General features: G+C 39.2%; 1 protein-coding gene across 3 annotated transcripts in view; it reads right to left on the minus strand.

Moving 5' to 3' along the window:
- atg2b (autophagy related 2B) overlaps positions 1-18,671 on the minus strand; it is a 31,434-nt gene extending 12,763 nt beyond the window's left edge. For 2 of the 3 annotated variants that reach the window (XM_053509573.1, XM_053509571.1), the window contains exons 1-20: positions 18,577-18,671; positions 10,866-10,907; positions 8,196-8,581; positions 6,966-7,128; positions 6,702-6,854; positions 6,251-6,353; positions 5,351-5,513; positions 4,697-4,876; positions 4,279-4,375; positions 3,980-4,153; positions 3,722-3,876; positions 3,504-3,615; positions 3,055-3,298; positions 2,055-2,217; positions 1,867-1,956; positions 1,332-1,520; positions 955-1,225; positions 642-750; positions 323-530; positions 54-196 (exon numbers count right to left, since the gene is read on the minus strand). In XM_053509573.1, coding sequence (XP_053365548.1) covers positions 54-196; positions 323-530; positions 642-750; positions 955-1,225; positions 1,332-1,520; positions 1,867-1,956; positions 2,055-2,217; positions 3,055-3,298; positions 3,504-3,615; positions 3,722-3,876; positions 3,980-4,153; positions 4,279-4,375; positions 4,697-4,876; positions 5,351-5,513; positions 6,251-6,353; positions 6,702-6,854; positions 6,966-7,128; positions 8,196-8,357 — 2,879 coding nt within the window. In that variant the 5' untranslated portion in view covers positions 8,358-8,581; positions 10,866-10,907; positions 18,577-18,671. The remainder of the gene's footprint in view (positions 1-53; positions 197-322; positions 531-641; positions 751-954; positions 1,226-1,331; positions 1,521-1,866; positions 1,957-2,054; positions 2,218-3,054; positions 3,299-3,503; positions 3,616-3,721; positions 3,877-3,979; positions 4,154-4,278; positions 4,376-4,696; positions 4,877-5,350; positions 5,514-6,250; positions 6,354-6,701; positions 6,855-6,965; positions 7,129-8,195; positions 8,582-10,865; positions 10,908-18,576) is intronic. The other variant, XM_053509572.1, reaches the window with a different exon arrangement.
- Positions 18,672-22,169: the final 3,498 nt, after the last annotated feature.

A 22,169-nucleotide genomic window follows, 5' to 3' on the forward strand; every position in this document is an offset into this window, starting at 1 on the left:
TAAAGTAATTTAAAATTACAAAAACAACACAAGTATATTTTCTACTTGATTACCTGTTGTGTAATTTCTCATAGAAGGCCTTGTTAGGTAATGATATTTGCACATTGGGGAAAGACAGTTCGAGGATGTAACGAGAGTTGGTCATGGTTTTCTCCTGAAATTCTGTCATCTCCACTACATCTCCAGGGATAACCATCTGACAAGAACACAAAACCACAGTTGAGTAGAAAAAAATTTGGAGCAATAGAGATAAACACAGCTTTACAAAAAATATCTATATGCCTATAACAAATGCATCTTTTGACATTCCTCTTCCACTTACTTCTTCATTTTCATACATGACACGTCGTGAGGAAAAGGGTGACGGCTCAGGTTTACCAAAATCACACACATCCTTCAAAGAGTGGGCAGTTCCTTCCTCTTCTTCCTCTTCCTCTTGGGAATGTCCTTCGGCACATTCCTCCTCCTCTTCAGCTGTAACCCGCTCCAATATGGAGTGCACAACCGTGGGGTTCACCTTTAGAACCACTCTACAGAAAGTTGGACAGGGAGCTTTTCAAACATCCTAAGCATTTAAACAGATACCTGTCTCAGATGTTCTGCAGGGAGAATTTGTTTAGTACATTTCTAAAGCACTATACCTTGGCCAATCAAATTTGCCACTGTCAGAAGAGGTCATGTTCTCCTCCATAGTATGTGAGACACGTAAAAACTTGGACGCAGGATGATCTTTGTCATTCTGAAATGTACCTACGATTTTAAAAAATGGCTTAGGTGAAGTAGTCTAAATAATCAACATTTGTCTGATAAATTTTAAACTAGCATATCTACGTTTGTTGCCGTAAGCATATAACAAGTCCAACAAATAAAACATAAACTTTAGAAATATGGGAATAGTTATAAAAGATATTACTGGATAGATGGTTGTATTAAAATTGCATTTTGAGGTCCTACCACTGAGCTCCTTAAAGGTGAGTTCTATCTTGGTCTGCTCTGAACTATTTCCACTGAACTCAGTTTTGAGCTCCAAATCTTCCAGTTCTAAGCGCAGCACCTCCTTTTGCAGAGATTTTTTAAACCAAGGGCCTCTCTCTTGGTCTGAGCGCAGGTCTGGGATGGGGAACCGTACCACTAGCACCAGTTGGGGAGCATTCACAGACAGTGCCACCAAACAGTGTGCAGGGCTGCGGCTATCTTCCAGAAAGACCTCTGCAAAAGCCTTGTGCTGGTGGCAACAGAAATATATATATCAGGAATTACACAAATCAACATAAAAGTAATACAAACAGAACTTCTAAAGGAAGAAAGGAGTGATAAAAAGTTCCCCTTACTAGGCTAACATGCTTGTTATAGGATGTGTACATGTGAGAGGCCATGGTTTCGGTGGTGGCCAGTTTCTGGGGCTGAAGCAGGGAGTGTAGACGGTCTACGATGCTGATGTCACACTCTGACCGAGCCTTACCCAGCTCCACCTGAAACTCTGCTTTACAGGGCATGGCACTCAGACGCACCTGCCCACCCTGAGAGAAGTGATGTATACAGAGAAGAAGAGAAGAGAATAAGTATATGTCGCATGGTGCGACCATCAATGTGGATCTACAACCACATCTAAACAGAAATGTGTATTATATTTCTCCTGCTTATGTCATGAGCCTGTATATCAGTGGCTCTCAATTCTGTTCCTGCAGAACCCTCTGTCCTGCACATTTTAGAGTTTTTTCCCCTGCTCGGTTCAGAAATAGGACTTAAATAGCTGATTAAATAAATCAAGTGTGCTGAGAACCCCAACTATATATAAAGTGGTATGTTCATGCCATAAGAAACTTAAAAAGTATGAGATTGTTAACTGATTTACCACATGCTCACCTGTGGACCTCTGCGTTCTTTTAACTTGTAGAACAAATGAAGACAGGTTTGGGTAGCAGAATCATAGCTGGCAGCATCAAACGTTAAGAGCTGGTGTTTTAAAGACAATAAAAAAAAAGCATCTTGGTCAGTAACTGGTCAATAAATGTGTAATACTATCTGACTTTATTTGAAGAACAGTAGCATACCTCTGTGTACTGCACCCCACTCTGCACTGTGCTTCTGTGATTCTCTGTAGGATAGAGGCATTCTAGCAACTCCATACACCTTAAAGACAGATCTGTGCTAAGAGTACGTAGACTGGAACCCTGGCAATGCTCATATGTCACCTTTAACCCCTCACCTATGAACCTAGAGAGAGAAGAACACAAGTGTGAAATGTGTACTGTGCTAGAAAGCATGGAAAAAAGAGACATTGACAGTAACATTAAAAATGTTTACCTCTTTTATCTGAAAAATAGTGATGTAACAAGAAGATTATTTGCTGTTTGAATATAATGTCGTCACATTTCTTTAACTGCATTTGATTTGATTATAAAGGTTAAGTATTTAAATGTGTTTAGTATTTATTTAAATAATTAAATATTTGGTATAAAACTTTCCATAATCACAGACCGTTTTGTTTTGTAAAACCACTGTAATGAAATTTAAAATAACTTTAGATTTTATAATGAAAATCTTCTTTTGTATTTCTTTGCTTAAGAATAATAAAGTTACTATGCATTATATGCTCATTGCATAGAGTTTATAGTGCATTTATTATATGATTAATAAGATGTTATTTGAGATTCAACCACATAAAATGTCAATAACAAAGTCAAAATAAATTCAGTATTAAGCGCTTGCTGTAAAAATGTTTAATACATATACACATACAATGTTCTTTTTTTATTAAATTACTTTTTTAAGCCATTCGTGTATTCAAAGCTCTCACTCCATATAAAATAATTAGGTGAAAAATATAGGTGGGTTCACAAGGTAGGGAAGTAGATAGACAGACAGACAGATACACAGAAACTGAAGATAGATAGATAGATAGATAGATAGACAGATAGATAGATAGATAGATAGATACTGAATATATATATGAATATGTTTATAATTTTTATGTAAAGTTCAAATAGCATGTATACAGTGGTATTTGTTCATACTATATAATTAAAAGAATGATCAGCATATAAAGCTCACCTGAGGTGGTCGTGTGGGCAGGCCTGGTCAAAAATATCTCGTGTTTGAAGGAACCCTCTTAGATGTAGCTGGTCATCTGCCATCATGTGGAAAAATTCAGAGGCCATTGGTGCGAGAGGGCTGAGAGTTGAGTCTGGGGGTGGCAGAGGATCGATGTGCAGCACAGATAGGCAAATATTGCCCACTGTTAGCCTGAAAACTAGCTCAGGCCTAGACTCATCACAGTGGCCCTTGGAAGAATGAGCTTGAAACAGGGAAAGAAACGAATTTAACTTGTCACTTTTAGAAAGCATTTCTGTACAGTATAAAGTCCCAATTTATGAAAAGTTTTTAAATGTTTTAAAGATTGATCCACAAATCTTTGCAAAACTATACGTTACTTATACTATAAGTTCCATTCTGCAAAAACTGCACCAGTGCTGCAATCATTTGCTGTGTGGAAGACTTACATGTCTGTCTGCCCAGACCATGTGGGCACGGAGGCTCTCTAGAGAACAATGGTGTTTCATGACTTTGTTTCTCCTTTTGTTTAGGCATATCCAGGTACTCATCCCACACAGTCTAAAATACATTTTATAACATTCAACACAACTGTTTCTCTTATACTTGTGCTCTGTTATTTTTCTTTGAAATGAGCTCATTATGCTATTTAAAGCAGATGACTTACAGCTGCGCTGCCAGAGGGTGACTCCGCCAGAGAGGTGGAGTAGTTGCTGTTGAGAGACAAATCCAGGTCTACAGTGGGTGGGTCTCCAAGAGGGGGCAGAGATGATAGGCTGTGTGACATGTCCATGTCGGCCATGGAGAAAAATACATCTTCTGCTAAAATGACCAAAAAAATTTTTACCAGTAAATAGCATGCACAAATATTTTACATGACAAATGTTTAGGCTGGAAATATTTAATTTTTAAAGCTAGAACATACCTCGGCTCGACACTGTTCTGGTGGTCTGACTCTCAAATAAGTCCTGTTCGGTAACAGCAGTCATTGGCTCCTTTTTTAAGCAGCGGTTAAGCTCCATGTGTAGACGGTACTCATCTTCCTGCTGCATTGGACGACTTTTTCTGTCTTTGGCCAAGCCAGACCATTTTTGACCTGCTACACAAACATACACAGAGATCCACTCAGCAAAGCTGAAGGAAACTAATAGAAATTATGTAGTAAATTGTGATGTCTAATGTGGCTTGTGTGTGCACTTTAAACATTGACAAACCAAGACAAACCTGAGCCAGAGAAGACTCCAAACATATCCAGAAGCAGGTGAACTTGCCGTGGTGAAAGCAGCATGATCAATGAATCAATCTGTCCTTCAACATCCAACTGAGAAAATGGCTAAATGTCAGTGCTTAGAAATTAGGTCCAAATCTCTATGTCATCGGGGTTTTCTAAACTACTCAGGTGCACCATATGGACTACAGTATATAGTACTTAATGATACATTAAATGTTCCATTTTAAAGACACTACCACATTACAGAAAACAGATTATGCTGAAAAAACAGAGTCTGTTTTCTGATAATATGGTGTCATGGTGTCGACAGAGCATGTATCAAAACCAAGACATGTTTTTAAAAGCAAATAAAATGTAAACATGCATAAAAATAAAACAAAATAAAATAAAGCTTGAAGTACAGTTCCAGACCTTGGCTCCAGGCATGGCTTCATTCTGCTTCAGGACCAGGGACAGCTCCAGTCTACCACTAAGGCAGCCCACCTGAACAGGTTCAAAAGGTGTGCTGGCACAAACGGGCTCTGTGAACTGTGGGTGAGGCTCGCAGATAATTTTTGGATTCCAGCTTGGTGACAACTTAGGCTCAGTTTCCTGTAGATTTAACAACAGACGTGGATACAGTAGGACATCAACATGCCCAAAAGATATAAAAATGTAAAGACACTAAATAATTTATAGCACATAAAAAATATATAAACACTTTAGTGTGATTATTATATTAATGTCAAGTTAAATAAATCTGCAATAATAAAAGGAGTTTTCAAGTCAAATGGGGACTTATGATGACTATACAGGGGTGTGGGTATAACTCTGAGCCGAGTTCCTGTAATGTGCGTCTCTTCCGCAAGTCTGATCTGACAATTCTCAAGGATCAGAAGTTCCACTTGCTAAATGGTCATGGGTGCAACTTGCAGTGTATGGCCTTCTTTAAAACTGTGGTTAAAACTCTCATCAACGTACTGTGTGTTGATGTCATCTGTAAATATCATTTTTATGTCTCCATTCATGAGAATGTCCCGGTTTGACATGAATACCTCTCCTATTAGTGTCATAATTGAAACTCACCGACTGAGTTGGAGATGATTTGACACTGGCACGGGAGATCTCTGAAAATTCATCCCAAAAAACATTTGCACCCTCCAACGTTAGGTTTTTGTGTGCAAATGTAGTGGGCTGGTGAATGTTCACACTTGAGCCCTCTTCAGCAGCTTCATCACAGTAAACCATTCTAACACCAAAGCACAAACAGTTTTTCAACAACTCACAGTAACAAAATGATTTGACACTTTAAAGCAGAATGCTGACCATTAAGAAGAAAAATATAAGAAGGCTGATAATAAAAAAAAGATAGTGTCACTTATAATCAATTATAAAGCAAAATTAGGATAATTTGATCTTAAGTATCTTACTGTAATTTTACAGCAAATTTGGATATTCAAATCTGATTGTACAGATTTTGTGTATTATTTTCATACGTCAGCATCGCTGGGACAGTAGTTTCAACTATAACATGAACAAAAGACTAATATTCATGTTCTTGTTCTTATACATTATTGTTTCTGTATTATAACTTCATAACCAATCATGTATTATAAATTATTAAAATGTTGTTTATGTTTAGCAAAGTAAAACATATAATCACTGATGTGGTGATATTTATTTAAGATGTAAGAAAGGAGTCAGTTTTAAGCACTTTGTAACATTCAACACAGGCAAGTCTCTAAAAAAAGGTTGTTTTTGCTCCCCACTATCTGTAAAAATCACAGATGTTCAGCAATTTCTAAAACACTAGTCAGCATGATGCCACAGTCAAAGTCCTTGTAATTACCCCCCTCCCAGTTCTGATGTTTGATGTAAAAATTAACAAAAGCTCTGTTAAAGAAAGCTGCAGTCACTACATGACATGATTGCATGGTCTACCATAACATTTCAATGCATGTATATTATGCTGTTAATACAGTTTACCTTTTGATTCTGATTTCAAGGGCAATTCCTGTCTTGGAATTTTCTGGAACATGTTCGATCTTAAGGACAGTATCCAAAAATGTGACCTTGACTCTTCTCAAAACTAAAGAACAGAAAATGGAAATTTTAACTCACTCAACAACAAACCACTAAAAAAAGTTGCACCACCACACATCAACTTTTTAATTATTTACACAAACTCCTCATGATTTAAGCTGCTCTATAACTAGACGAAAACACTTTCGATTTAAACTGAAAAATTGTAAAGCCATGACATTCCACATAGCTATACACATAATGTATAAACACTGCTATAAACATAATGAACTGCTGAATTTACCTGTAAAGAATAATAATAACAAAACATAATCAATGGCATATGACTGAGTTTTACTGAGAACGTACAGTATGTGCTGGCCCTCAGTGACATTTTAGGAGGAGATTTCAGTACCTGTCTCTATTGTCTCAGCAAACTTCTCTAGACCCTCCAGAGGTTGGAAACCCTCTCCCAGATCATCGGTTAGTCTCTGACTCAGACATTCCTTCGCTAGTTGCATACTGCTGGTCATAAAGCTGGACCAGTACATAGGCTCTGTACCAGATGCTAAACAGAGACAGAGAAGAAGCAGCTAATAAATTGAAAGAAACACACACCAAAGCTTAAACAATCCTTTAACAATTACTTTAGCAATGATGAACCAATAATCCCACTTACTCATTCGAGGTCTTGGCCTAAAAACCATTTCTAAGCCCTTGACTTCCAGAGCACAGTTGTCCTGAAGCAATGAGGCCCAGGGCACAGTGAGGGTAATGGCCTGAATGAAGCCCTCAGTCACTTCAAATGGAGCATCCACCGACTCCAGAATCTCATTTAGTGACTAAAGGAATGTAACAAGTCATATTAGTTTATTGTGTGTGTACATGTACAGTTGCGGTCAGAAGTTTACATTTACATATCAGGGACATAAATGTCAGGGAAATATTTGGCTTGCAATTAACTTTTTTGGCTGGGGAACTATGTGCAAGATAGATATTTAATAGAAGAAAACCCCAAACATTTGGTGCAAAAGTTGTGTTATATATAAGTTATTAATTTTTTTTTTTTTAATCTGAGGTAGCACTGTGATCAGTTCCTGCCTTGGGTCTGTGTGCATGTAGTTTGCATGTTCTCCCCATGCTTGGTGCGTTTTCTCAGGGAACTCTGATTTCCTCCCACAGTCCAAAGACATGCAGATTAGGTTAACTGCTGTTCCCAAATTGCTCATAGTGTGAGTGTTTGAGCCCAGCAATGAACTGGCATCCTGTCCAGGATGAACCTCGCCTTGTGCTCCGAGGCTTCTGGGCCCCAGGCCCCCTGTGACCCCATGCACAGGTTAAACTGTAAAGAAGATTAATGAATAACTGAATAATAAACTCTGAGATATGCCTCCTTTTTCATTCTTCCATCCATTTTGTGCAATGCTTCAGTTCCACTGGCAGCAAAACAGTACCAAGGCAAAGTGTTACCACTGTCTGTGGTGAACAGTTGGTACAAGGACCTTGGGGTTGAATGCCTTACTTTTAGTCCTACGAACATACTGTACCGGGCAAAAGTATCAAACTGATCATGTTTGAACTGAGACAATTTGGGACTTGAGCACCACTAAATTAATAATGTAAGTATGTATATTTTTCACCCGGTGTTATCACAAAACCAAAAATTACCTTTATTTTCTTCTATTAAAAATGTATGGTATAAAATCATTATTTCCCCCCCCAAAAAAATACTCGTTTAAAGAAGTCACTGAATGGCATTCCTTCCATCTCATGGTAATCGAATGCAAACGTCTGTCAGCAACTGTACAGCAATAAGTAACACTGCTGCATTTACAACCTCCTAGTAGAGGCTACAGCATTACTCGTCATGCCTGGTGGAGACATTTCCTTCTGTCGTGCAGAAACTTACCCATTTGTCCAGTGGCACTTGTGCAAGTGAACCTTTGCCTTGGTAAAGGTCCACACTAAGCTGGTCCAAACTTAGCTTTTCTTGAAGGAAGTTGCCCAAGTATCGATGCAGCAAGTACCTGCAGGCCCGCTTTTTAATGGACTCTGAAAAAGGCCACGGCATTGTGTCTGCCTTGTGAACTCAGTCTGTTGTACCCAAGAAGACCTTAAGCTAGTATTGTACTTCCATGCAGAACACACACAGATATCCTGCTTGATTCCGAGAGCGCTCTTTGAGCAATCATTCTGTCATTTGTAACGTCCAGTAGCTTCAGTGGTTTAACACTGGCCTCCCACGTAAAGTAAAGTGGCATGACAGGCCCAACTCAGGTGGCAAAAAAACAGCACCTACAAAATGACAAAAATCTGTTACAATAAATATATTCTGAAATTTAACAGAAACAGAAATTTCATATTATCTAAATCAGCATAATTAAGTACAAATGTCATGTTTGAGCTGGAACTGTCGAACAGATGTTCTCACAAGAAGTAGACATACTGAGCAAGTGTGGACAGATCACTTACCAACAGGAGAAAACGAACAAACGCTACCTTTCATTGATTATTACTGAAGGTTTTTGAAAGTAAAATAATGCACAGGACAATGCTGACAAATAACTCTCCCATTACAAAAACAAAGCAACACACACCTCATAATCAGAAATATTGGATAAAAATAAAGCTATAAGCAGACCTGAGTATCTTGCATTGCACCAAGAGAACACCACAACTCATAGCTGACATTTGCCCGACAAAACTTAAATTACTTTTTATTAAGAGGGGCAAACATAATATGATGAAGAAACTTTGCTAAAAAGAATAATGATAACAACCGAAGACAAAACAGGAACCTAAAAAATCATTACAATAAATCAATGGAAAAGAATACATTACGTTAGATAAAATAACATCCACACATAAAAGCACAAACAAATTTAACCAAACCTGGAATCCATTTCTAAATAATTTTAATTTATACCAGACACTTCGGGCTGAGGCCACACACATTTTAGCAACTCAAACAGGTTTAACCAGGAGGTTTATATGACTCACACTATTTTTAACACACATATATTTTACTTATCTTTATGACTCGTCTCTCATCCGAACAAATCAACATATGTATACAACGTGCATATATATTCACTATGATTCCTTGGTTCTTTTCTCACATTTTTTTTCACTTATGATTCTCTTCTCTCTCTCTTTCAGCTTGTTTACCTCTTGATAAAATTTATTTTTTTCTTAAAGATTCACTTGTGCATTTGTGTGGTGGTGGTATGATGGGTTCTGGGGCTTTGGTGGGTGTTTACTCCGCATTGCGATGGGGTGTGAGTGTCTCACACATGGTTTAATACCCAACCACCTCAGGTTTGGTGTGTTGTGCATTGTGAGGCACCTTTTCTGCTTACCACGGTGATGGAAATGCACAGCTGAATTGTTAGCCAGGCCTAAACCTGTCTGTTGATTATAATATGGGCTGTCACATGGCATTGTCAGATGCAGATTCAACACTCACAGCGCATGTGTAGGAGGTCGAGAAAGTAGGTCTTCTGGAATATTGGACAGACCTGTCTGGTGCTGGTGGTCATGCCATGGATGTGTCAGGGGGGCTTCCCATCCCCTCCTCTGTCTGGTGCTTGGTAAGGACATTTACTGAGCTCTAGATCAGTATCCTAGATATACTGTGATACTGCTGCATGAATGGCTGACTGAATGGCTGCGTAGATGTGCCGGTACACCCTCATCTTTCTCTCTCTCTCTCTGTATTTATGTACGTACAACTATTTAGCTTTATTTACTAATTGTATTTGTTACTAGTTCTATATTTGTCAGAACACTTATTGTACTTTAATAGTTTATCCTTTCCCTCAGTTTTTTCTCTGTTGCATTAGTGCATTAGTTCTCTGTTGCATTTCTGTGTTACTTTGTACACCACCAGTAAACATTTGGACAAACTTTCTACAATGGTATTTACTGATATTTCTTTTTTTTTACATTGTAAAATAAAGCTTAACACATCCAAAATATGCAATAATCTACTTTGAAACATTTTGCTGTTAACTGGTGATTTTTCTAAATTAACTTCTCCTCTGCAGCAGAGGTAAGTTTTGGTCTTGCTTTCCTAGGATGGTCTTCATGAGAGCCAGGTTTATCATAGTGCTGGTTGTATTTTGCAAATGAACTTGATAATACTGTTCTTGCAAGAACTATTCCAGAACACCACCATGTCTTAGAATAACAACTGACTGTTTTTGTTGTTTTATTTAATTACATAATGCCATGTGTTATTTTATAGTTCTATGACAACACTTTTTTTTTTAGAATGTTAAAAATAAATCCAAACTTTTGACTGGTACTGTATACATTAATATTCTATGCTTAAGAAAAAAGTGATAATGATCCGTCATCCAATCGACAGGAATAAAGTTAGTTTCTAACTAACCAACCAGAACACCATAACCTAAAATTACATTATTTATATATTTATTATTTATATATTTATTATTTATATATTTATTATCTGCTCCAGGTAATTGGTTTTCAACAAACATTTCAATCAAACCCAGGGACTGAGCAGCACACTAGACTTACACTGATGTGCTAACTGAAGAAATTATAAATTACTCACCCCTGACTCAGGACTTTTGGCAATTATCTGTTGTAGTGCAACCTGCATCGAGAGGAAAGGAGATCAACTGTAACATAAAGTGTCTCAAAGGTCTCGATACACAGGAAAAATAAACATGTTTGATATCAAGTCAGTTCTAAAGAGTGTTTTTCAATTGTATTAAAAAAAAAAATTGTGACTTTTGAAACCCTGGATGTTTTTGCTTCATTAGATATGCCTGATTAACGGTTGTTAAATGAGGACAACTGTAACAATTGTGCACTGTGCTGGAAACATTTCTTAGAGAGTTATCAGAAATGTAAGAGATATCGCTCAGTTGCTACAAATTGGTCAGGTGCAAATACATGATGTCAATCTCCCGTTCCAATGCATCCCAAAGGTGCTCTATTGGATTGAGGTCTGGTGACTGTGGAGGCCATTTAAGTTGATGCTAGTGAACTCACTGTCATGCTAAAGCAACCAGATTGAGATAATTTAACTTTGTGACATAGTGTGTTATCCTGTTGTCAAAAAGGGGTGGACATATTGAGCAACAATACTCAGGCAGACTGTTGCATTTACACGTTGCTCAATTGGTACTGAGGGGCCCAAAGTTTGTCAAGAAAAAGTCCACCACATCAATACACCACCAGCAGCAGCATGAACCGTTAAATACAAGGCAGGATGGATCAATGTTTTCATGTTCTTTATGCCAACTTCTGACCTTCCATCCAAATTCAGTAAGAGTAAAATCTTTCCGTGCCACGGGCAGCTGCCACTCCACATGTCACCGCTACGTGCGCATGGCACTGGCAGCTGCCACTCCACATGTCACCGCTACTTGCGCATGCCACTCCACATGTCACCGCTACGTGCGCATGGCACTGGCAGCTGCCACTGCACATGTCACCGCTACGTGCGCATGCCACTCCACATGTCACCGCTACTTGCGCATGCCACTGCACATGTCACCGCTACGTGCGCATGGCACTCCACATGTCACCGCTACGTGCGCATGCCACTGCACATGTCACCGCTACGTGCGCATGCCACTGCACATGTCACCGCTACGTGCGCATGGCACTCCACATGTCACCGCTACGTGCGCATGGCACTCCACATGTCACCGCTACGTGCGCATGGCACTCCACATGTCACCGCTACGTGCGCATGGCACTCCACATGTTACCGCTACGTGAGCATGGCACTGGCAGCTGCCACTCCACATGTTACCGCTACGTGCGCATGGCACTCCACATGTCACCGCTACTTGCGCATGCCACTTCACATGTCACCGCTACGTGCGCATGGCACTCCACATGTTACCGCTACGTGCGCATGGCACTCGATCTTTCACTGTTATATGCGCATGGCAACCAACCCGGCACGGCCATGCGCGCATTTCACGCGACCCGACACGGCAATAGGAACCTGTCACTCGACATGGTGTCTTCACATATTGGCTGTCATTCGACCTGTCACCGCTACGTGCGACTGTCACTACTTAAAGCTTGGTTTATAGTCGCAGAGGTGCGCGCGGCGAAAATGACTGCGTGGTGGGTCAGTTTGCGTGGTGGTGGGCACGGTATCTTTTGTAACTTCAGAGGTTAGCAGAGAATTAGCAGGGATGCGCGTTCAGAGCACTTGTAATTATATAAAAACATCCGTTTTTCTATGTATTTTTGTCGAGATGGGAATTCACACGCATGTTATCTTTGACATTTGTTTATGTCCCTGAGTATTGTTTGTTTTTGGTCACATTTCAATACATAGTTTTATGTAGTTACACCAACTATTTGCAAATCTGCATAACGTTTAAATTGTTTCTGAATACCCCTTTATTTTTAATTATCCCTCACCGATTTGTCTGTTCATACCTTAAGCACTCGTGTTTGATCAAATTTTACAAATTCAGAGGCCTATAGCGACCCCATTTCCTACACCGTTCATTTGTACACTAGTCACTTGATCTGGTATTCTCTGTATGCACCTGTCACAGCATTCTGTCAAATTACTATTAAACAACCAAAGGAGATCAAGAAAATTAAATTTGTCATTAATATTAAGACTACTGTCAAGGCTAAATTAAGCAATATGTTTCAATCTAAACTGTAATACTATATTGCTTTTAATATATAGTAACTGCAACCTAAAGTGACAGAAATAAAGTGAAAAGAAACACTATATATAATCACACCAATCACTTCCTTTAATAAGACCTCTACAATGTTCCCTATTTACATTTCTATGATAAAAAATAAATGACACTTAATTAATTTATGCAAACACATGAAAATAAATAATTACTTAACAATTTTTACATACATTCTGGAACGTCAGTGAAATTATTTAACTTCAACCACTAGGAATTTAAAAAGAAGTTGGGGACAGGGCCTAGAATTTTGTTTTTGTTTTTAAACAGTGGGCCTCCTCCTCTTGCCTTGGTCCAAAATGTATACTGTACTGAGTAAAGTTGTTGTGTGCCTCCATTATCACACAGGACAACATTTCTGGTGATGAATTTCTATTAAAACCATTTTGGGTTTGAACATTTTACCCTTTAAAAAAGAAACAGGACACATGTTCTACTCCATAACAGTGTTTGATTGTAAAGCCATTTCTGCCTGGAATCTGTGAAATCCTTCTGTCTTGTGCAGAATTATGAATGTAAGCTTTTTTTTAGGAGACAGTTATGAGCAGTATGCACAGTGCATTTATTGATATTGTTTCATGTCCTGTATCAAAGTTTCTGTATATCTACCTCAGGGGTCAAAACTTCAAGAATGTAGGTCGTGCTTCCCAGGGAAACTCTAGGCAATTGTGTAACTGTGTATATCCTTTTAATGATCCTGTCTGTCTGTATACAGTATATATATATTTATATACAGCAAATTAAACAAACACAAACTTATTCAAAGTATATACATTTGTAGACAAGGCAAATAATCTAAATGAATATGAATCTACCTGTTCTTCGTCAAAAAAACAAAACTTTTCACTGAGTTTCATTTTCAACTTTGGAAAAAATGTGGGATTTTTAAATAAAAACATCCTGTTGGATCTTATTGCGCTATTTTCCAAGCCTTTGTGTAAGTTCTGAAATGTTATATACAAACGGGATTCCAAAAAAGTTGGGACACTATACAAATCTTGAATAAAAACTGAATGCAATGATGTGGAGGTGCCAACTTCTAATATTTTATTCAGAATAGAACATAAATCAGGGAACAAAAGTTTAAACTGAGAAAATGTATCATTTTAAGGGAAAAATATGTTGATTCAAAATTCAATGGTGTCAACAAATCCCAAAAAAGTTGGGACAAGTAGCAATAAGAAGCTGGAAAACGTAAATTTGAGCATAACGAGGAGCTGGAAGACCAACTAACACTAATTAGGTCAATTGGCAACATGATTGGGTATAAAAAGAGCTTCTTAGAGTGGCAGTGTCTCTCAGAAGCCAAGATGGGTAGAGGATCACCAATTCCCACAATGTTGCGCAGAAAGATAGTGGAACAATATCAGAAAGGTGTTACCCAGCGAAAAATTGCAAAGACTTTGCAGTTATCATCATCAACTGTGCATAACATCATCCGAAGATTCAGAGAATCTGGAACAATCTCTGTGCGTAAGGGTCAAGGGCGTAAAACCATACTGGATGCCCGTGATCTCCGGGCCCTTAAACGACACTGCACCATAAACAGGAATGCTACTGTAAAGGAAATCACAGAATGGGCTCAGGAATACTTCCAGAAACCATTGTCAGTGAACACAATCCACCGTGCCATCCGCCGTTGCCCGCTGAAACTCTACAGTGCAAAGAAGAAGCAATTTCTAAGCAAGATCCACAAGCTCAGGCGTTTTTACTGGGCCTGGGATCATTTAAAATGGAGTGTGGCAAAATGGAAGACTGTTCTGTGGTCAGACGAGTCACGATTCGAAGTTCTTTTTGGAAATCTGGGACGTCATGTCATCCAGACCAAAGAGGACAAGGACAACCCAAGTTGTTATCAACGCTCAGTTCAGAAGCCTGCATCTCTAATGGTATGGGGTTGCATGAGTGCGTGTGGCATGGGCAGCTTGCATGCCTGGAAAGGCACCATCAATGCAAAAAAATATATTCAGGTTCTAGAACAACATATGCTCCCATCCAGACGTCATCTCTTTCAGGGAAGACCCTGCATTTTTCAACAAGATAGTGCCAGACCACATTCTGCATCAATCACAACATCATGGCTGCATAGGAGAAGGATCCGGGTACTTAAATGGCCAGTCTGCAGTCCAGATCTTTCACCTATAGAGAACATTTGGCGCATCATAAAGAGGAAGGTGCGACAAAGAAGGCCCAAGACGATTGAACGGTTAGAGGCCTGTATTAGGCAAGAATGGAAGAGCATTCCTATTTCTAAACTTGAGAAACTGGTCTCCTCGGTCCCCAGATGTCTGAGTGTTGTAAGAAGAAGGGGAGATGCCACACAGTGGTGAAAATGGCCTTGTCCCAACTTTTTTGGGATTTGTTGACCCCATGAAATTTTGAATCAACATATTTTTCCCTTAAAATGATACATTTTCTCAGTTTAAACTTTTGTTCCGTGATTTATGTTCTATTCTGAATAAAATATTAGAAGTTGGCACCTCCACATCATCGCATTCAGTTTTTATTCACGATTTGTATAGTGTCCCAACTATTTTGGCATCCGGTTTGTAGTTACAAACATGAGAAAAACATAGGATGAAGTGGTGGATTATTTCTTAAAAGTTAATATTTGTATATATTAACTTTATATATATTATATAGATATATATATATAGATATAGATATATACAGTATATGTGTGTGTGTGTGTAGCAAACCTTTGTACCCCATTCATAAACCCAATTCCCCAAGCCTCACAAGGCTTAATTAATTAGCCTACTGTGTTGTATTTTTCTTGTCATATGAACATGTATGGATGTATGGATTTATTCTTTAGTGCCAGCCTTTTACGTCTTTATGCAGCCTTTTTGAATCATTGATTGCACGTTCAAGTTTTATTTTAATTTTGCTCAGCATACCAGGGCCGGTTCTAGACCAGAAAATTTGGGGGAGCAGTCAGAAATGTGAAGGGGGCATTATGTGTACACGTCATGATCGAGCACTCTTTTTTTCCCCCTGTGCTTATAGTAACAGTATTGTCTTTGCTGAATTGTGTTGTTAGCTGCGTCCAAAGCCTGAAGAAGTGGATTACACTTTGTCAGGCCTCTACCTTCAGACCTGTCCAACTTGGGTGTCCCACTTGAAGACTAAGCTCCTGCTGGTATAGCTCTTAAGGTCACTGAGGCACGCAAACCCCCTGACCACAATAAGGTGGCAATCCCTCAGGGGGGAAACTAAAAACTAAAAATTAAATAAATGAAACAAAATAAAATAAAATATCCTTAATCCAGATTTTATCAATCAACAACATAACATTTATCTTAGCTGGATGGTCTAATTCTCAAAAACGTTTAACCTAAGGTAAGACTTAAGACAGTATAAAATATAACTTACTACTATAGGGGCCAAAATAGAACTTTATTCTATTAAAAGTAAATACATAAATAAATTGTATCATTTAAAAATTACAATTGTAGCTCTACAGCAAAAAAATACAAAATAAAATTATACTTTAAATAAAAAATTTATAATAAATAAAATAAAAATAAAAAACAATAATAAACTGAAGTAAAATCAACACTGTCATCTGCTGGAGCTTTCCAATGTTTAAAATTTACAAAGGCACACTTCTTGCCTTCTTTCTTGAGGCAAAGTCGTACATGAGCTCTTCATATGATAAAGCCTTTTCTAATTCAGAGTTGATGCTGACAGTTGCCAGACCACTCATGCTCTCTTGTGCCATAGATGAGCGCAAGTACGTTTTGATGAGCTTCATTTAAAAAAGAATCCCTCAGCAGAGGTAACAGTTACAGGGAGCGTCACTGAATCATATTAAGAAACATGCGTTAGTCGTGAAATTATTACCGACATTAAAACACATTATTAACGTCGACAGAAAAAAATAATAATATTAATTTTCACAGGATTATGAACGTACCTGAAAGTGTAAACATATAAAAACCATATCTTTGCTGTTAATAAACAGAGACCTTTCTGACGGACAACGTGTGTGTGTGTTTGACCGAGTCTCTCCTGGCGCCAGAAAAGCTTATCAAAAGCACAGCGGACGGACCGAGCAATTAGCTTCTTCTACTACGCAACTTCAGAAAAACTTTACACACAATGAGTCCCGTAACCGGCTTATACAGCTGTCATGTGACCAACGTATTTAACCGTGAGGAGTCCAGTGGCATATACAGACGTTAATAGTCGCGTTGAGACCGATGACAGACGGACATATCAGTGGCAGCTACTGTACTGGTAGCGTGCGAGTGACAGCTGCCAGTGCAATGCGCAAGTAGCGGTGACATGTGGAGTGGGAGCTGCCAGAGCCATGCGCGCACAGCGGTGACATGTGGAATAACAGCTGCCAGTGCCATGCGCGCACAGCGGTGACACGTGGAGTGGGAGCTGCCAGTGCCATGCGCGCACAGCGGTGACATGTGGAATAACAGCTGCCAGTGCCATGCGCGCACAGCGGTGACATGTGGAATAACAGCTGCCAGTGACATGCGCGCACAGCGGTGACATGTGGAGTGGCATATGCCCGTGGCACGGAAAGATTTTACTCCCTCTCTCCAAATTTCACAGCAGAAATTGAGACTCATCAAACAAGGAAACATTTTTCCAATATTGGAGCTCAAGCTAACTGTATCCTCAGGTTCCTGTCTGTTGCTGACAGAAATTGCTCTGCCGTAGCCTGTCACCTTTAAGGTTCAACATGTTGAGCAGTCAGAGATTCTCTTCAACTGGAACAAGTCTGACCATTCTCATCTGACATTTTCGACCAAGAAACTGGATATTTTCTCTTTTTCAGACCATCTTTAGGCCAAACCTAGAGATGACTGTGCATGAAAATCACAGTAAATCAGCAGTTTCGTAAATCCTGTGAACTTCAGCAGACCATCTTGATCACGGCTAGATATCTACATGCACTGGCGGGTTAAATATCGGCTTTAAAGTGGTGTAAATAATGAAGTTGTCGGAGAGTGGTCGTACATAAATAAATGCAGAAAACCAATTTTGCAGGAAAACAAATACAGATAACTAGTGTAGAAACGTAGCAATAACAGCACACTGAGTGTGACAGAGTCAAGTGAGCTGTTGAGTACAGCACTGACATTAATGTGGGACATTACATGCCTCTGTCTCTGTCCAGACTGAACACCAGCATGTGTGACACCGGCGTCCTCGCGCTCACTCCTAAAGACATGACAGGTGACGTCAGCTGTCCTGCTAGTCAGCTAAGCTAAGCTAAGAAAAGCCTTATACACTCATGCCGAAGTAAGAAATTGATTATCAGTTAACTAATCCAGCTGTAATACCCTCCACATTACCGGCAGCCCGTTTCCCCCAACATTGCATCAGTTACTCTAGTCAGTTGGCCCTCTTGCCACCTTTAGCTTCCTAGCTAGCAGCTTTAGCGAGCTAACGTCACAAAACAAAACCCATCTGGCGCAAACTGCTCACGCCGTTGTGCTCCACTCTCACTGTGTGAACATAAACATTCCGTATTAAACCGACCTCCAGACACGGACTACACCTGAACGAGAATAAACGCGTGGTGTAAGAGCTGGACATCACAGCAGCATCACTTACCTTGTGTGCATATGGAGCTTACGGTGTTTACAAACACTTTCATGACTCTGCACTCTTCGTTGTAATTCTCCTGCCGCACATTCACTACACACTCGCGGCTGACGCTCAGGTGTGTTCACACTACGTCAATCAGCGCAGCTGAGCGGGCAGGGGAAATCGAGGGAACTGTATTATAGCTGTACAGTCCGTGGTGGTTATGGTTTATTATAGCGCGAATTCTGCAATCTGTCATCTGGAAGATGGTAGTCTTATCTGATTGGTCAACCATTGTTTTGTTTTTGTTTGTTTTTTATAAAGAAAAAAAAAAACATTGCCCTGACATCCCTTCGCATAATCCTGAAAGGTCAAAGTTTGAAAATGAACCAGCGTAATTTGGTTATTTAATCATTAATATTATAGGGCTTCTGTCTATTTATCTATCGATCTAAAACACAAATGTTTATTTGTGCAGACAGCAGGTGGTGGACAGTTTTTGGTCGTTGGTGCGACAGATATGGGTTGTGGGTTTGCACAGATAGTCACATGTGATTGTCAGCTACTATTTCATATTCTGGATGTGTCACAGGCGTACCGCACCGACTGTAACAGCAGGCAGCATCATCCACGACCAGACTTGTTGGTCTTTCGGCTGCTCCCGACATCAAACCAAGCTCATAGCTACTAAAACCCCAGGATAGACTGCTGAGCATCTACAGTGATAGGCAAGTAGAAGTACAGGCTGCCCATACATTGAAGCAGCGTGAGGAGCGGCAGCCAGTTGACCACACGGTCTGTTCAGCGGTAATGGTAGCATGCAGGCATTAGGATTGCAGCTGGAGTATCAGGGGTAGCTAAGTGGTTAAGGTATTGGACTGCGGTTCAGAAGATCCCAGGTTCAAACCCCACAACCACCCAGTTGTCACTGTTGGGCCCTTGAGCAAGGCCCTTAACCCTCAACTGCTCAGATGTGTAATGAGATAAAAATATAAGTCGCTCTGGATAAGAGTGTCTCCTAAATGTAAATTATAAACCTCATGTCCACGGTACACCTCTAGTATATAATTTTGAACAGGTATTGCAGTTCCGTCACAGGCGTTTCTCTGTAACTAACAGTAGGCAGCATCAACATCAACTTTTATGTCATGCTGTGAGGAACGCCTGTGAGACACAAAATCCTTTAGATTTCTCCCTAATTTATAATAATTTCCAACCTCTATTAGGCAGCCACCAACCATGGAAGGCATCCTCTATGGCACGTAAAACTAGTCAACATTTCTAACACCTGCTCATGCTATGTCAGAGGATGAAATAACACACTCATGGGAAAGTGCTATTCACCCATTTCTGCATGCATGAGCTCACAAATGCCCATGATTGTCTAGCATTGCTCTGACTGACAAAGCAGAGAGATATAATATGCCACCCCTCTCTTTGTTAGAACATGGACAAATTTGCTCTCAATATTTCTGGCCATAGATGGCTGTGGCATCATCTGGATTTGAACTTGTTGTCTTCGGACTTAGGAATGTTGTTGAATTTTATGTTGTGGAACGTCCAAGAAAATGAGCAGAACCTGAGCTCAACTAAGCATAACCAAGAGCTTACAACCAAAACTCCTTCCACAAATGTTAAGCAAATGTCTCCTTACAAAGAACATACAATATATGAACAATAAAAATACAAGCTATACAAATCCCTACCTACAGTATGAACTGTTACTATGGAAACAATAGTTAAAACAAAAAATAGAATGTATTGTTTAGGATGTCTGGACAAGAAAGTTGGCTTTAAAAGACTGTTAAATTTAGGGAGAGTGAAATCTATAGGTGGTAACACAGCATACAGGATGCCAACCAAAGGCACAGAGCAGTACAAAGAGGGAACATGTAGAGAGGATATAGTGTGTGGAAGTGCCAGACAAAAACAGATGAAGCATTCGAGACACAGAGCAAGACAAAACAAGATCAGGGAAGGAAGCATTTAATGTTTTTTTTTTAAAAAGAAAGCTGTACTGTATAATTGGAATTAATATGCCGGGATGATGAGGAGGAGTGAGACCTACAGTATAGTTAGTAATGCAACTTACTGGATCCCAACCACTGTTAAACAACAAAGAAGACAAAGTTAGACATTAGCTGGAAATATTTTTTAACCATGCTGCTATATAAAAAAACAGATTCAAGCACTCAACACTGTGATATATTATGTAATAAATATACTATTTTACCATGTCCTTATCAGCATGCATAATGTTTTTGACAGAAAGTACATCATCGCTAACTGGCCACCAATTGTAGGTGTACATTTTATAATTGGCCAACCAGTTTTATTGTGCATATAATGTGAGTGAGTAACCCTTGGCCTTGTATTCTGTCATTGTTAATATACATTAATTCATCTTCTATACTGCTTATCCTGTACCATGTCTCTACGACCCCACGACCTGGAGCCTATCCCAGGAGAGTTTTCACACACACACTCACACACACACACACACACACACTCTATGGGCAATTTGGGAAAGTCAATTAACCTAATTTGTATGTCTTTTGAACCCTCGACCCTGTGGGTGCAAGGCCACAATGCAAATCACCATGTCACCGTGCCGTCCATAATATATACTGTATAAACATTTCAGTTCCAATCTAAAACTGGTTTTATATTATTTAACTTAATTTTATAATTAACTCGAAGTTAACCCGCATACAGATCCTGATGCCTGTGTGCTACAGTACCATCACCTGCGAAAGGATTGTGCGGTAAACTCGGTGCCACTCCTCACGCTGCTCCAATGTTGCTGCAGCTCTTACTTGTGCCTGTGGTGTGCTTACCCAGGGTTTCAGTAGCTATGAGCATGGCATCATGACATACCCCCTTTTCACCGTAGACAACACTGCCTACTGTTACAGTTGGTGAGAATTGCCTGTGATACAATCGCAGTAGAAAAAAGTTGATGATTGGGCTGACTACTGTTAGGTTCCCAGTAAAATATTCAGTTTGGCTTTTCTAATTAATATCTATTGGTGCAGGTGTTTGTTCACATTAAGCCAGTAGTTTATTAGTTGTATTTTAAAGTAGATTATTAAATCTGGCAAATAACTCTTTATACCATCACTTAGATTTCACTTATAGTGCAGGTTAAACGTCAGGCAGATACAGTATCTGAGTTCTGACTAAATTGAATTTGTTCTGTCCAGCGGTTGATTTTGAGACACACCAACAGTTAGATTTGCAGTTCATAATCGGACACATAACTGCTTATAACTTCACTTCACTTCCATTCATTTAATTTAGCTTTTCCTTCATTTGGTGTAGGTTTAACCAGGCAAATACCTATATATAGAGAATGTTCTGGATTTTTGGGTGTACAAAAGTGGTATGAATATGAATTTACTAAATACGTTTTAATTACGTTTTCTTTATTGTCAGGCTAAAAAAACATATAATATTTTTGATAATAATATATAATAAATTATATACAATAAGATTTTTTAACTGGCATTTTTTTTTTTTAATAAAATGTCTATGTCCGAAAGTCCATGGCTAAAAAAAACGCTTCATTTTTGAAAGGTCTGCCTTGGTAGAAATTGTGCGCAGTAATCGTTGGTGTTGAA

The sequence above is a fragment of the Clarias gariepinus genome, chromosome 13, assembly GCF_024256425.1.
Source record: "Clarias gariepinus isolate MV-2021 ecotype Netherlands chromosome 13, CGAR_prim_01v2, whole genome shotgun sequence".
Classification (NCBI taxonomy): domain Eukaryota; kingdom Metazoa; phylum Chordata; class Actinopteri; order Siluriformes; family Clariidae; genus Clarias; species Clarias gariepinus.